The sequence below is a fragment of the Populus trichocarpa genome, chromosome 1, assembly GCF_000002775.5.
Source record: "Populus trichocarpa isolate Nisqually-1 chromosome 1, P.trichocarpa_v4.1, whole genome shotgun sequence".
NCBI lineage: Eukaryota > Viridiplantae > Streptophyta > Magnoliopsida > Malpighiales > Salicaceae > Populus > Populus trichocarpa.
This window is the reverse complement of record NC_037285.2, coordinates 21,520,861-21,537,482: the sequence shown is the minus strand read 5'-3', so window position 1 is coordinate 21,537,482 and position 16,622 is coordinate 21,520,861. Positions and strand designations below refer to the sequence as shown.

Genomic DNA, 16,622 nt, shown 5'->3' with positions numbered 1-16,622 from the left:
ACCGAGTCAGCCCAGTCCCAAAATAAAAAATAGAAAAATAAAAAGTAAAAAAAAATAAAAAAACAAAGATGTGTGTATGTATAAATAAAAAAATAAATATGAATTTATTGTTTTTATTCATTGATGCCAGAGTCAGAATAAAAATATTGATTCAAATTTATTTCATTGTATTTTATTTAAATTACATAAAAATTAAAAAAATATGCATGCAAAAATAAAATAAAATAAAGTAAATTTATTGGTTTATTCACTGACGCCAGAGTCAGGAATAAAGATACTGATGTAAATTTATTTTATTTTATTGTATTTTACTTTTATTTAGTTACATAAAAAATGTGTACGCGTAAAAAATAAATTTATTTGATTTGTTTATTCACTGACGCCAGAGTCAAGAATAAAAAATATGGATTTAAATTTATTTTATAGCTACGTACTATTTATCAACGCCAGAGTTGGAAATATCTGTAGTTAAATATTCACTAGCGCCAGAGTCAGGAATATTACACGCAAACCATCATAGCATAAACCAACAAAATGTTAGCAATTTATGACAAAACCAGCAATGCAGCCTGCCTCAGGCAGGACGTTTAAGGGGTAATAATATCTTCCCTTTTGCGTAACCAGTCCCGCACCATAGAATCTCTGCTGACCAGTCAGGGTTCCTAGTAACCATAATACTAGATGGCGACTCCTTAAACAAGACCATTCCCCATAAAAGAACAGGATGCCAGAAATCCGTTCTTTTCCATGAAAATTTTTAAGGCCGTCGCGATGTCGGGTGCGACACCCATTCACAAACAAATCTACAATATACATTATTACATTGATTTATCTTATCAACTAGGTTGATTATAACCCTACGCCTTATTAGTCTTACCTGACTTATAATGAACCTATAATTAAACAAATAAAATATAAATATATAATTATTATTGTAACCATGATACTTATCATCCATATATGAGTCTTTAAGACTACATTTAACACCAGTTTTATAACTCAAATTTTTTAAAAGAAACTATTATTCATATTTTTAACTAATCAATATTAATTATAACATCTCAACAACAATCTCTTCTAATTGATATAATTTCAACTATCCTCTCATGGAAACCAATAAATTCGACAATCCATTCAATTGTCAGCAATCCAACTATCCCTTCATGAATGTCAATAAATTCAACAATCTGATTATCCTCTCATAGATGTCAATAAATCTGACAATCTTTTCGATTATCAACAATCCAGCAATTCCCTTACGAATGCCAATAAATCCAGTAACCCTTTTCAGATTACCAATACTTCAAATATTATTTCTTTCTTGATTTTTCATTTCCAACAATTAATACACATCCAATAAACAAAATATTTGAAATAAAACTTTGTAATAAATTCTAAAAAGTCAGGTGACGTGGGTAACACCTACCTATTTCTTGAAAGGGTCCTGCTCCACCAGCCTGAGATCTTGCTCTCACGAGTTCTCTTGAATAAACAAGATTTTACCACATTAATTCATATCCTTATTATCCAAAGTGTTTAAATTCTAATCACACATAATCTTTTCATTTTCATCCAACATACAAAAACTCTTTTCATCCAATTACACATTTATTCATAAAATTCTATAATTTCTCATTTCTTTTTCCTTGGTTGGCCAACACTTCTCCCTTTGTTAATAATAAATTTTCCTCTCTTTCATATTATTTAACTACTTTTACCTTCCTTTAGGGACGGGTTTAAGATCCAACTTTAGTAGGGGCAAAATAATATAAGTATATAACTAAATTAATTAAGATTTAAAAAATCCAAAAATCATAAACTTCTAATATAAAGTTAAAAACTTTACATATATTATAAAAAAGATGCTTCATAAAATTCTATTTTTTTTCTTATAATTCACAATTGATCTCTCGATACTTCATATGTTGAAAACATTATAGAATCCACTCATTATCAACACTTTCAAATATCTTTTTTTCAATATAAGTAACCAAACTATCATTCAACTAATTATCCTCATAACTAATCACAAATTATTTATTTTAACCAACCAACACATAACAATAAATTATTTATTTCATCAATTTCTCATGATCTTTTTCCAAGTTATATTGAAAATTCAACTACAACTAAACAACATTATTAAATTAATTTCAATCCTAATCAACACATGTTCCACATACTAAATACACATAACTAACACATATTAATTTTGGTTCTAAAAGTTCTCATCCCCCCACCCCCACCCCCAATTAAATGGCTAGCTTTACTTTAACCATAAACACCCAGTTTTTCTTTTTTAATTATGTTTTATTTAGAGTCATTTACATCATATTCAATTACAAGAACATCACATTTTCACAATTTTACTTTTCCCCAATTTAACATTTAAAAACCTTAATTTAAAATTTAAGAACTTCACATAAATTTTGTCAATCTTTACTTAAACTTGTACAATCGAGTTTATAATGTCTTACCCAATTATGATATGAACTTCGAATGTTAACCAGTCGAAGTTTTCTAGTCCTCTTTTTTCCTCTTAATGTCATGAGTTTTCTCTCTCTATTTCCTTTTCCTTACTTGATTTTCCTCTTAATTCTTGAATTAAATGTGTTCAATACTCACCTTTTCATTTATCTTGCCTTAAATCTTGGTTTCTCTCTGGGGTTATAGTGAGGAAGCTCTCGATTTTTTTTTCTCTTCTAATTTTTTCAGCACTCACTGGCATTTAAAAGGGAAAGAAGAAGCTGAATTTTGAGTTTTCCAACTTATTTTTGAAAATATCATTAATAAGCCTATATGTTATTTTTGGTTTGACTGTTGATATTCTTGCATGACCTTTCCAAACTTAGATTATCCTGAAACTTTAACCCAATATATAGCAATGTTTCAAGAGGATCTTCATAAAATTTTAGTCCAATGAGAGTTATGCTCGATAGCGTAAAACTGGCCATTAAGTGATTTTACGTTAAAATCCAAATTTTCTTATTCAATCATTGCTAAAACCATGTCAGTTATTTTACTAAGTTATCGAGACCATTTTTTTTTATTCCAAAACATATTTATTTTTCCTTTTCATCATTTTTTTTATTTACAGATTTGCTACAGTTTCACAGTAATGTTATTGATTTTTAATCAGGGTTTATACTAACACTTTTTTCCCCCAATTCTTTCATAACTTTTATTTCTCATTTGCGTTATAATATCTCAATTATTTTCTCATTCTCAAAACACATCAATTTAGAAGTTTTTCTAATTCTTCTATCCGTCAAAACCGGTTACTAATTTCAACATGATATATATTTCATTTGATTTTTTTGGGCACTTGCCTAAATGGTGGATCCATTCATGCCTCTCTCTATTACAATTCCATCTTTTATTATAATTTACATACAATTTTCTTCATTACATAATTTTTTTATTTTTATCTTTTATACCCGACTCTTCTTTCCTTAACATCACCATGATTCCTTCGTTATTTTTTTTAAAAATCACATTCACAACACATTTAGACATGTAAATATTTCTTCCATGTCCCTCCTTTATACCTTTCATGTTTTCTAAGTAAATTTTTCCTTGATTCCAACACTTGTTTCTACTAGCTTTAAACTAGGCCATATCAAATTTTCTTAAACTATATTTCACCATATTTATTTCATCATTTATTTCTTTTATATGTTTTTTTTATTAATGTTTATGTGTTTTTTTTTTTTGCTGTTTTTCATAATTCATTTTAAAAAAAACAATTTCATACATAAACATTTTATTCCAATTTTTCACTTCTATCATCATCCCCCTAATCTAAACATTCACTTTATTCATTTAGCATGATGTTTTCCTTATTTATTTGACAATGTTTTTTTCTCTCTCCTAGGGTTTACACTGAACTTATGGCTAATAAGGGATGCAATATTGTTTTTTTTTCATTTTGCCTTAAATTAATACTTTACCAATTGTTTATTTACTCTAATAAACATGTTTCAAACATTAAACTATTCATTGAAAAAATCAATTCCTCTATTTCATTTTTTCCACAATGCAAAACAATACATAATCCATTAAATCCATGTTAAAACTTTAAATCAAGCTTTGATTAGGATTCCTCACCTCTTAACCATAATTTTTTAGGAAGAAAATGACAAGAAAACAAGTTTTTTCCTTCCCCTCTCTCTCCCTTCCTTTTCTTCTCCAAACCGTCCCCTCTCAAGCAACCATTTCCATAGTTTTTCCTTTACTTCCTAGCTAAATTTTCCACTAACCCCCTCTTGATCTTTTATTTCAAGTGTTTGCTTGGGATTTTTAAAGAAAAATTGAAGAAATTTGGCAAACACCTCCTACCTCCTTCTTCTCCTAATGGCCAGCCATCCAAGAGTGTATTTATATCACCCATATACTACAATTTACAATTCCATCCTTTTCTTTTAAATTCGGGTGTTTTTTTAATCAATTATTACGTTTTGTTAACGTTCTTAAAAATAAATCACATCTAGAAGTTTTAATCCTTAAAACTCTATTTCTAAAATAATTATCATTGTTATATTTATTTTATTATCATTTTATTTAATTTTTATTTTAACCAGGAGTTCACAAAACTTTATTTAATTTTTATTTTAACCAGGAGTTCACAAAACATGTCTTATCCAAAGATCATACAAGGTCACGACTTCTAGAATAATTGTTGGTTCATAGACAATGAAGAATAGAAGGATCACATCGGCATGATGGTCATCCTTCACTAACTTATTTCTTTTTTTTTTTTCAATTGTCGCTACTGCAAATAATTCAAAATCATAGTAAAAGTCATCACCATGAAAAAGCATTTGGAGTAAGAAATTTTTAGAAGCCATAAAGATGGAATGAAAAAAAAAATAAAAAAAAAAGTAGTTGGGATGGAGGAAGTGTGCGAGAAATGATGAATGAAAATGAGAGTTTAATTGAGTTTTTTTTATAGGTGAAAAATATTGTCATTAAAAGTATAATCATTGTAGTATTTGAATTTTAAAAATAATAATTATTAATTGATTAAAATAATAATAAAAAATATTAATAACTTTTTATTTTAGAGAGCATGAATGTAATGATATTTTTTGCTATTTTAGCTGAAATATAAAGAATATAAATATAGATGCTCTAAATGCAAAATGAAGTTGCGTTCATAAACAAAGTAAAGCTTAGCCTTTATTATAAATTCTTTGTGAATTTCTGAAGATGATCCAAATAATAGTTTTAAAATCCGGTCCGGCTCAGCGGGTCGATCCAGGACTTGGCCGACCCGGGGCTGGAACCGGGCCGGGTTGAAGAAAAACAGGGGAAGAAAAAACCCGGTATGAACCGACGACCCCGTTGACCCGGCAAGACCCAGTCAAAAACTCGGTTGCAACCCGTTAACTTTTTTTTTTTTACTAAAACGACGTTTTTATTTTTTTAAAAAAAATTGACCTGGATGATTCGGTGACCTGGTCAAAACCCGATGACTTGGTCAAAACCTGGAACTCGAGCCTTGAACTGGATCGAGTCTAAAAAAAACTATGATCCAAATACATAAAAACTTTAGAAAACACACACACCATTTGAAAATAGACAGTAAAATGTTGTTATGTCAATTTGGCCTTGTAATTAAAAATAATTGACTAGAAACTAATATATTAAAATAGACCCAATTAAAAATTAAATTTTTATGTTAAGAAATTAAGATTTTTATCAATCTAAATTTTATCCGTGTCGACCGACGCTCAGCTTGTGCAACAAGCATATCTCCATGTCGAAGCTTGTTTCCGACGGTGTTAAAAACAAATAAAATAGTGAAGTAGCGTAGGAGCAGAATGATTAGTGAAAGACAAATTGGAAAAAGACGAGAAAAGTGAAGTTGACAGGGTTTTCGTAAGTTTAATCATTTAATTAATGGAATATAAAGAGATGGAGAGGGCATCGACACTTGTCTTTAAGTACATTCTCCCATCTCCTCCACCAGTCCCACTACTCCACTTTTGTCCAGGGAAACCAAGTGGGTTTTTAGAGAGAGAAAAACGAGTGACAGATGCAATTTCTTCAATGGGGAAAGGAGATTCTTCTTATAATCAGGAGCAGCAGCAGAGGCATGATGATGATGATGATGATGAGAGGAGAACCAGAAGATTGTTCCTTTGTGAGAGATGTTCGATGGGACTTTCAAGAATCAGTTTTAAATGTGTTTTCATTTTGATGTTGAGTTTGTGCCTTTTGGTCTCTGCTCTCTTTTGGATCTTTCCTTTACATTCTTCTCTACATTCAGTTAGCGGGTTCGATGCTAAAGATGAAGTTAAACTCAGTGGTAATTATATATTTCCTTTTTGTTTGTTTGTTTCATTAGGGTTTCTTCTGTAATGATTTGGGCAAGTGGGTTTTCGTTATTTTCCTTTCTTGTCATGTAATGGAGGTTTTCAGTTGATGGGTGTGTTTCTTCTCTTACATTCTGGCTCTAGTTGTGAAGTTTACCTTGTTAGAAGCTAGTTTGGTAGATGGATATTTCACTTGCTTTTAAGTTATCTGTTTTTTTATTTATTTATGTTTTTAAGCATATATATAGATGTTGTTATGTTTTTTAGCATTGTGCTTGTGTGTTTGTGATGTGTTTTTGTGTTTGAAACCTTCCTCTTCTTAAAGAGGTTGTTCACTTGTTTAATTAAATTCAATTTATATGCAATTTGAACGGCTCTGTTCTAATCTTGCATCATTTATAAGTGGGTGCTAGGATAAGTTTTTGGATTTTTCTCGTATACCAATTTTACAGTGTTCAGCAATTTGTTGCGTCCAACACATTGTGAGATACAAGACATGGATCATGCTATTATGATAAAAGGGAACTTTCACTTCTTATATCTATGAATTTGTTATCTGCTTGCAGATTTAGTATCAGGAGCTTGTTGAAATGTTTCATTCTTCTGCAAGTGGCTGATGAATCTTGCTTGCTGAAGGCTTTTGCAACTACTGCCTAAGACATATACACATGTGCTACCGTTTTGTTTTTCTGTAGCATATGTTGTATGTGTTATTGCATTTTTCTATTGGGATATCCCTTGTATTGTACCTTTATAGTGGCTATGGTTTGAGAAAAAAAATAAAAATCAGAGCTTTTGATTCAGATGGTGGAGATTCACTTATCTTATGTGCATCGCTGGCCTTTTTTTTTATTTAATTTTGGATCATTTTCCACCTAAGCTCAAGATAGATGTTGACTGATATTGTGAGATCTAATGGTTTTCATTGGAGTTAACAACTTATATATATATATATATATATATATATATATTTCACTTGAATGTAAAAGATCTGATTCTATATCAAGCTTGGAAACGTTTTTATTGTTTTACATTTCTGATTGCTCTCCCTTCGCATGGCTCATGTTTCACCAGACTCTGTATTGAGAGATTGAAAACAAGCCTGCTGTTTAGTCTTCAATGAAAATGGTGATTGCGATATGTTTTAAGATGTTATACTGGCCGACCTAATAATTATATCTTGTCCATTGCTTTATATTGCCTTAAAGTTTGCTAAATTTGATTCAATTTTTGGCTTTGCTGCGATTTACCTTGTTTTCTACTTTCTATTCTAGAACAAATTCTTCTGAACAATGTATTTAACAAATTAGAGAAAAGAAAGATACTTTGAAATGAACCAAGGCCATAAATTTCCGGTTTATTTTCTTGTTGAAATGCAAAGATTTTGTGTTTGCTTATTGCTGTATTTCTGTTAAACTTGCATCTAAATGAATTTATTTTTATCAAGTAACTTAGACTGTTTTGGCCATGCTGTTTATGTCATTTAATTCTTATTTACAGCTACAGTACAAGCATACTTCAGACTTCTAAAGCCAGTGGTGCAGCTTGTTACACACATTGCAAGATTAGAATATGATATCAATGAAGAAATAGGCATCCCAAACGCAAAGGTTGTACTTCAATCTTCTGCTGTTCTGTCATATTTGCATCCTAAGTAATGTCACCTTGAAAATTGATTCTAAAACTAATTTGTTGTCAACAGGTGGCTGTTCTATCCATGCACCGATTAGCTTCTAATTGGACTGATGTGGTGTTTGGTTTTATTCCTGATCCAGTAAATGTCCCAATAAACATGGTGTCCTTAAGTGTGCTGAGGTCGTCACTGGTTGATCTGTTCCTTGAGCAATCCAATTTGACTGTGACTACATTGATTTTTGGGCAACCATCTACATTTGAAATTTTTAGGTTTCCTGGGGGAATCACTATAGTACCGATGCAATATGCTTCAATCTGGCAGATGCCCCAGATTCTCTTTAATTTTACTCTTAACAATTCCATATCTGAAGTTCTGGACAATTTCGGAGACTTAAAAGATCAGTTGGAATTTGGGTTGCACCTAAGGCAATTTGAGGTATAACATTTTCAAAAAGCTTATTGGTATATCTCACTTTTTGGTGTCTGGTGCTGTGTTTATTTTAATCCATGCCATGGTTCTAGCTTTGATTCTTATAGTGTCCAATGTTACAATTTGCTAGATACAGCAATTTCTCAATTCAATAATATGGAAAACTGAAGCTAAATCATTTGATTGGGGAAGTAGAACCCTTCAAAAGTCTGGAAAATTTTGGAAATAGAAACTTTGCATAACTATAAAGTAGCCATGTATTGTTGGGTGGCTCTAATTAGGTCCTATAATTCTTCGAAGAGTACAAGGTTCAAATATGTTCCAGTTATTGAGTGGTTTTGTGATGTACTGTCACAGAAATGAATTGAATTTGCAGCCTTAATGTATACTGTGTAAGTGCTAGCAGACACTGAGGAGCTAACAATGTCCTTAAGAAAGTTGAAAATTATGCCTGCTGTTTGACTCCCACTCTTTTGTTTCTTGTTGTTCAGACTGTGTATGTGAAGATAACAAATGAGGATGGTTCCACAATAACTCCCCCAGTCACAGTTCAGGTTTCAGTCATGTCGGATCTGGGGACCCTTCAGCTACAGAGGTTGAAGCAGTTGGCTCAAATAATCACAGCTTCTCCTGTAAAAAATCTTGGCCTCAACAACTCGGTCTTCGGCAAAGTAAAGAGTGTTGTTTTGTCATCATATTTAAAGGATACGCTTCATGGAACTCCTCCTACTCCTTCACCAGCAATTTCTCCATCTCTCCCTCCAGCAATTGCTCCATTTGCTCCTGTAAATTCCCCTGCACCTTCTGTGATACCTGCTCTCCCTCCTCAGCCCTGTCCACAACATAGTTCTGCAACTCCGCCAAGCAACTCTCCATCTGGTTCTAACCAAACTCCTCGTTTACATCCAGAGCCCCCAGATGTGTCTCCTTTACCTGGAGTATACTATGGTTCTGGTCCAGGGAAAGGTCCATTATTGTCACTTGCACCATCCACATTGGCTCAAACGCCATCATGTAAGTCATCACTGTCAAGTTATAAGACTTTTCCTGTTTCTGCTTATCATGATATAGTTAACAAGCAGGTAATTTGCATATTTTTACTATTGGTTATGCCATTTCTTTATCACCCAATTTTTTTTTTTTTTGATGGTTCGGAAATAAAATCTTACCAGTGAAAATAGTTTGTACCTTACAAGTTGATGCCTGCTGCATTTTAGGCATGAGATTCACATCATCAAATAGTTTATTATAATATGAAATTCCCTATGATCAAGTGTTCATCAGCTATCTAGCTGCTGATCCCATTCTTTTCATTGGAACAAACTTGTCCTCTATGCTCGTTAATGCTTGTTTGTTGTTCTTATTATTATGATGGATGCTGGCGTGCCTAACATATCATGAAAGACCGTTCCTGTTTTATTTTTTATGTGGGACAATGCAAGCTTGCTCAGGATCATTTGACAATTTCTAGGTAACATGATACTGATAACGCAAAGGATTAAAAAGGTGCCTCCCCTAAAACAAATCCTTGTAATATACATCGAGCCTGGAGGGACCTTACGTTGTTTGTGTTTTGTGGAAAATGTTTTCCTCCCTTTCCAGTGCAAAACAAGCACTTGAAAATTAGTCAATCGGACAGCATTTTCCAATCAACCTTTTAATAGTAGTTATTTGGAGGAAAATATTTTAATCTCATGAAGAAAGGGAAAATATTTTTATGTGATTTAGGGCACTGCTGATAATTTCGATGTGTTTATATACTTTTGCACAAGTCTTCGTATTATTCTAAGCAAGGTGCATGGTTTTTGCAGCTCTAGCAGTAGATCCTTTCTACAGGAAGATCTGGCTATTGGGCTTCTCCGGGCTCTTCATTTTTAATCTTCTTTGTTGGCCTCACTAACATTACACTTCTCATCATGCAACTCAAGACAATTTCCAAGGCTCAGTTGGTGTCTATCGATTCCCAATTTTTTCTCTGGCGAGGATGGTAGAAATTCCAGTGGAAAGTTTACAAGTTTTCTTTCTCTTCAGGCAATAGACAAAAATGCAAATGAGCTAAAAAGATGGAATGCAGGTCAAAGCCATAAAGGTGGCAGGCCTCTCATCCCCACTTCTAGGATTTGTGTTATCCCAAGAAATATGGGAAGTTAAAGCCATTCCCAAAGGGGAAGATCCTCAGACTGTGAACAATCAACAGAGAGTAAGCAAAACATTGGTACAGACATGAACAAGAAAGATTCCCTGCATCAGGCAAGTGTAACATATACAATTTCCTTTTTGACTGCTTAGTTGTGCAGAAGCAAAAGATACAATGTAGAAGCTAGTGTCATAGAATATATCCATAGTTAAATTCAGTTTACGTTATCAGTGATGTAAATCAGTCCTGATATATATATATATATATATAATGTCAAGGTAAAAAAGAGGAGCTCAAACAAGGAGGAGATTCCCCTTGGGTTCAAACTGTGATCAACATTGTAAACATACGCACGATAATTGCAACACTAGCCTTTCTTATTCATTTGTGTTCGGCATTGCAAAATTATGATATCTTTTGATTAATCAAGACTATGGTTAAGTCGAAACGTAATTTCATTTGCATCGCACCATATCGAACCTTGCCGCATCACACCATATCGGATATCGTCTTTGTAATGGATCTCTACTAACTTGTTTTTTGAGGAAGGAATTGTTTTTTCTTTTCCTTCCATTAAAAACCAGAAAACGCTATATGGAAAGTCGTGTTTGAGAATGTTGTTTTTTTTTAAAGTATTTTTATTTAAAAATTAAAAATATATTAAAATAATATTTTTTTAAAATTATTTTTGATATTAACATATTAAAATGATTTAAAAACAATATTAATTTAAAATAAAATAAAATAAAATTTTTCTTTTTAAAAATACTTTTAAAATATAAAAATTAACGAGTTTGAAACACCACTGATGATTATCATCTGCATGAAAGATAACAGTTGTCATTGTTTAGAATTATAAAACACATTTGAATTCAATTAAACAGAAAAGTTCATCAATTAACTCTCCATCTAAACTCTTTTAAAAATAAACCTTAAATTTGCTAAAAAGACTTTGTTTCTTATGAAAAACATACCATAAGAACCAAACCCATGAACGAATAGATGGAGAGACTGAAATTGAGAATAATTAAAATTATAGGGATCGATTGGAGATAAAAATATAATTCGAGGAGTTAATCGAGACTACCTATAAATTGGATGACTTATCATGACTCTCAAACTTGAAACTCGCAAATCAACTCACTCTCTCGCGATGAGTTAGTCTAATCCAATCCAATCCATCCCATCCATCCATCCATCAAAAACCCCACCCATCCTTCCTCCTCTCTCCCTCTTTTCTTCTCTCTCTAAAACCACCTAGTTTCTAGAGAGAGAAACACACGCCCCCTCCTCTGGTTTCCTTTGTCTTAGTCTACAAAGAAATGAGACAGAACCCTTCTTCCTCCTCGTACTAAATAAACAAAACCCTAAAAAAGTTGTCTTTTGTCCTCCAAAGAAGCTTAAAGATGTCTCACTTTGTGTTCCAAACAACACAAATCCCTACCACAACCACCAAGACCACCTTAACTTTAAAACCCACCTCTCCGATTCCTCAATTGTGTCACCTGCGCGGTACTAGGAAGAGGGTTAATCATAATCACACCATTAAGTGCTCTTCTTCTTCCTCCTCCTCTTCTTGTCCGACAATTGATGGTGGCGGAGATTCTGTAGCCGGGTTGGAGCGCTGCTTTTTAGCCCCGTCTGCCCCCGTCTTGAATTCCTCTCCAAAGGGTGACTTCGGTCCGGTTATGAAAGGAAAATTCGGTTCTTTAGGTGCCGTTACTTTGGAAAAAAGCAAACTTGATTTGACCCAGAAGCAATCCCAGTCTACCCCTGAGGTTCTCTTCTTTTTTCACTTGCTTTCTGATTTAAATACATAAATTTCTTCTGAATTAAGCATAACCAATTTGGTGGTTTGGGATGTGTTTTTGGTTTTTTTTCCTCTCCTTAGTTTTCAGATTATAACCTAGGCTGTTTCTCTTTGAGGATTGTCTTTAGCTCACATTGATTATTGAGGCTGACTTTGTTCCAGAAGGGCAGGGTGCTAACAGGATATAGTGAAGTGTGTCGTAGATTATTGATTTAGTGCTATATCATTGTAACTCGAACAGGGGAAAAAGGGAGGATAAGAAGTACAAAAAGAAGCGAAATCATAGATTAGAGTTTTGACGAAAGTGAAGGACCATTGCAAAGACATGTTCTTCCCACTCAATTGCTTACATGATGCTTGATCAGCCCAGAGCAGCATCAGGTCCTTATTTTTGGAAAGCTAACATGAAAACATTTACTGTTAATATGGTCAACGAAACAATCACTCGTAATCCCCTTCACTCAATGAAACTTGACAAACCTCAGTGCAACAGAAACTTCATATGACACTAAGTAATTTTATTTCCATGAATGTTCCCTCCTTGAATGACTGTTTTGCGTTTGCTTTGAACATTGAAGTGCCTGTAATGGCTCTAAATTTAGTAGAAATCTTACTGATTTTCTATTTGAACTAAGAGCAAATGTTTGAAAATTCAGATTGAGCATGGTTTACTCATCATGCCTGAGTACAATGAAAAACCTGTGCTTGTCCATGGATTTTATTTAACGACCTAACATATTGGATCTACAATTGTTTCTCTACAGCGTGCAGTAAACATTTAAGCTAACTGCCTGCACTGAATTGCTTCACTCACCTCTCAGTAATTATGCTTGTGTTTGGTCAAATCTGTTTTGGGTATGCCTTTGTAAGAGTATTCAGTCACCAAGTTTGAAGGGTCAATGGCAAAGCCCTTAACATTTTTGATAATTTCAGGTAGCACTTGGGGGAGGTGGCGGAGATATTGGAAAGCATATCAATCATGGAGGTGGTGATGGAGGTGATGATGACGGTGATGATGATGATTACTTTGATGACTTTGATGATGGTGATGAGGGTGACGAGGGGGGACTATTTAGGAGAAGGATGTTTCTTGAAGAGGTTGGAGTGCTGCCTAAGAGACTTATTAACACATCATTATGACGATGCAAATATTCTCTGTGTAAATGCTTTTACTTGACCATAATTTCCATTTTTGTCTGCCGGCAGCTTTTCGACCGAAAATTTGTTGATGCAGTGTTGAATGAGTGGCATAAAACTGTGATGGATTTACCTGCTGGGTTCCGACAAGCTTATGAAATGGTGCAGTGCTTCTCTTATTAGTTTCTTTTTGAATGATGTTTCCGTGGTTAAGTATTTACTGTAATATTGCTTCCAGGGTTTGGTCAGCTCAGCACAAATGGTAAAATTCCTAGCAATAAATGCCAGACCAACAAGTACTAGGTTTATATCCAGAGCACTTCCTGAAGCAGTCTCTCGGGCATTTATTGGCAGGTAACTTGGATATGGTGCTCACCTGCCCCTATTTTCATTATTGTTAACTTTAACTTAGTTTATCAATATTTTTGACTCTGTAAGCTATTCCTCTTCATTTGATCCATGGGAAGATGGGGGAATAGTAGTACACTTTAAGTCACTGGGCCAGGCTTCTCTGAACTATTGATAGTTTGTTTCACAATTTAAGCTAGCAGATTCTGCCATTCAATGTGCTAGATACTCATTTCTGTGCCATCTTAAAAAAATTATTCCTTTACCCAACATATCAGAAGCGTGGTACAGAGCCATGGATTGATTCATTGCAAAGTTGAGATATTTTCTTGTAAATGATGTCATACTTTACAACCTTCATGCAGCTACAATTTTCTATTCATTTTGTGTAGAGAGCACTTCCTGAAAATTTAATGCTCTGCAAAGCTGGTGGCAGTCTTGTCCTTGTAAAGTAGGGTCAAACATTGGTGGATAGACATTCTATCTTTACTATCAATGCTCAAATGAATTTTGCATTATTCCCCCTGCTTTTCTATTTGTTGCACTGTTTAATACTTTGAGTGTGTGAATTGTGCATCTCTCTCAATATTACCTTTCATACATGTATCAGATTTCCCTTTGACTATGCAACCAGGCAGCTCGCTGTCAAGTTTTTAGATTTTTGAGGATTTGATATTCTGTTATGCAGGATGCTTGCAGACCCTGCCTTTTTATATAGGCTACTTTTGGAGCAGGCTGCTACAATTGGTTGCTCTGTTTGGTGGGAGTTGAAAAATCGCAAGGATAGGTATTTGTTACTGCCCGTTATTTTGAAATTCAAATATCTGCTCATTTGGTATTGAATTGATAAATAGTTTATTTGTTCTGATTATAGGATAAAACAAGAATGGGATTTGGCTCTTATAAATGTGCTAACCATAACAGCATGCAATGCCTTTGTTGTTTGGACGCTCGCTCCTTGTCGTTCTTATGGAAACACATTCCAGTTTGATTTGCAAAATACATTGCAGAAGCTCCCAAACAATATCTTTGAAATGAGTTACCCTCTTAGAGAGTTTGACTTGCAAAAGAGAGTCCATTCATTCTTCTATAAGGCTGCGGAGTTATGTTTGGTTGGATTAACTGCTGGGGCAATCCAAGGTTCATTGACAAATACTTTGGCCAGAAAAAAGGACAGGTAAGCAATGCTTCTGCTTTGGCTTTTCCTTTTTTGTATAAAGAATAGAAAAAGAAAAAGAATGGGCTAAATTGACTCTTTTCTGTAAATCAGTGTAGTTATAATGACTTTTGACGTTCTTTTTGCTTGTTTGGAAGGTTATCCGTGACAGTCCCACCTGTGAGTACCTATGCTCTTGGTTATGGTGCTTTTCTTGGACTTTATGCAAACCTGAGATACCAGCTATTATGTGGATTTGATAGAGCAGTGGTCAATCATTTTGATGTCATTGGAGTTGCATTGTTTTTCAGCACAGCTTTGAGGTTTGCTTTTAGACATGAATATTTCATATTTTTTTACATCCTTCTTGAGATTTTTTGTTAAATATTTTCCATGCTTTTGAATTGGCTTCATATTTCTTTAAATAGTATTGATACTGCATTTGCTTTGTTTTCTGATGATGTTTGACTCATTCAATAATTTAGGGGCAAGATATTGGTCAAGTTATATCCAAATTTGCCTTAGTTCTCATGCCATCTTACTGCTGACGAAAGGGGATTAGGGGAATCATGCTACGCAGAAACCTCGTACAGTCAACTAAATGGGAAAAAAGAAAAGAAAAGAAAAGAATAGAAGAGATGGGATGATAGAAAATTAAAGTGTCGACCCCTAGGCTCTAACTATTGATGTTTCTCTCACGATTCCCTTGTTCGTGTGCTTCTTTTTGTTTGAAACCAAGTTTTAGTTACAACACATTTCTTGGTCACCAACTATATGGCATTATGTTTTTCTGTGAAACCGAGATTTGCTGTGATTTTGATCTGACTACACCACACTAACTTGCTTGGTTCCATTTTACCAGCCTTCAACAAAACATGTGAAAATGCTCAGTTGCTGATATTCGTTTTGTTTTGCATCTTCCACAGGATTTTAAATACCCAAGTAGGAGAGACATCAAGACTAGCTTGGCTAGGGGTAGAGGCAGATCCCTTGGTTCAGTCAGATGACCTTTTGAAGGCTTACAACAGGTCTCCTTCTGCAGACGCTGACTCGTCATCTTCAAAATGGTTTATCTCTAAGAAAACCCTAGTTTCTGGGCTTGGACTCCTCGGCATAAAACAAGGCAATACTGATTCCATTAATGGGGAATCACCAGCACCAAAGGTCCGTAGAAAGAGGGTTGTTCGGAAGAAGGTGTCTGCAAGCTAAGTGTAATCTAGTTTGATTTAACTATTGTTGCGTCCAATCCTGCTCCCTGCTCCCTGCTCCCTGCTCCCATCAGATGACAGGAACTTGGGCATGGTCTTGGACGTTAAAAAGTAGGCCAATAGAAGTTTCACCTTTATCCCTGAGAGAGAGAAAGGGGGGAGGGGTGTTCAAATGGCACCAACATAAGAACGTTCGCCTAGAGAATTTTATAGGGGGGAGGATGTGTTTAGATTTTTCTTCTCATTGTTTTGTTTTTGACGTTACAGCATTCCAAGTTGTAGGCCTGCACTCATAATTTCCATGAACTGGGAGTTTAATTTCGTGCCCTTTTGTCTTGGCAGTTGTTAAATCAAGGGCCAGTGCATGGTCCCTGACTCCCTGCCTCTACAATTTTGTGCAAGCCAATTTTCAATTCAACCAACTATTTGATAAACTTGGAGGCA

At 34.1% G+C, this 16,622-nt stretch overlaps 2 protein-coding genes across 3 annotated transcripts; both read left to right on the top strand.

Annotated features, from left to right (window-relative positions):
* The first annotated feature begins 5,688 nt into the window (after positions 1-5,688).
* Positions 5,689-10,903, top strand: LOC7473008 (uncharacterized). Of its 2 annotated transcripts, none has more exons than XM_024593895.2 (5): positions 5,689-6,310; positions 7,818-7,927; positions 8,020-8,388; positions 8,874-9,464; positions 10,194-10,903. In XM_024593895.2, the coding sequence occupies exons 1-5, from the start codon at positions 5,902-5,904 to the stop codon at positions 10,197-10,199; spliced, it is 1,485 nt and encodes a 494-aa protein (XP_024449663.1). In that variant the 5' UTR covers positions 5,689-5,901; the 3' UTR covers positions 10,200-10,903. The 2 variants fall into 2 exon arrangements, with proteins under 2 accessions (XP_024449663.1, XP_024449662.1); XM_024593894.2 differs by having other exon boundaries at positions 5,703-6,310; positions 8,874-9,396.
* A 794-nt stretch (positions 10,904-11,697) lies between these two features.
* On the top strand, positions 11,698-16,528 carry LOC7486678 (protein RETICULATA-RELATED 1, chloroplastic). The gene is made up of 8 exons (XM_002298139.4): positions 11,698-12,297; positions 13,263-13,427; positions 13,536-13,628; positions 13,705-13,820; positions 14,503-14,601; positions 14,689-14,991; positions 15,129-15,293; positions 15,897-16,528. Exons 1-8 carry the CDS (start codon positions 11,926-11,928, stop codon positions 16,177-16,179), a joined length of 1,596 nt encoding a protein of 531 aa, XP_002298175.2. The 5' UTR covers positions 11,698-11,925; the 3' UTR covers positions 16,180-16,528.
* Positions 16,529-16,622: the final 94 nt, after the last annotated feature.

Bases quoted from the DNA above. Each gene is read 5' to 3' on its own strand.
- LOC7473008 (XM_024593894.2), top strand. From the start codon at position 5,902: ATGGAATATAAAGAGATGGAGAGGGCATCGACACTTGTCTTTAAGTAC. The intron at 7,928-8,019 runs GTTGTACTTCAA...TGTTGTCAACAG, and splicing joins TAGGCATCCCAAACGCAAAG to GTGGCTGTTCTATCCATGCA. The intron at 8,389-8,873 runs GTATAACATTTT...CTTGTTGTTCAG, and splicing joins TGCACCTAAGGCAATTTGAG to ACTGTGTATGTGAAGATAAC.
- LOC7486678 (XM_002298139.4), top strand. From the start codon at position 11,926: ATGTCTCACTTTGTGTTCCAAACAACACAAATCCCTACCACAACCACC. The intron at 14,992-15,128 runs GTAAGCAATGCT...CTTGTTTGGAAG, and splicing joins TTGGCCAGAAAAAAGGACAG to GTTATCCGTGACAGTCCCAC. The intron at 15,294-15,896 runs GTTTGCTTTTAG...CATCTTCCACAG, and splicing joins TTTTTCAGCACAGCTTTGAG to GATTTTAAATACCCAAGTAG.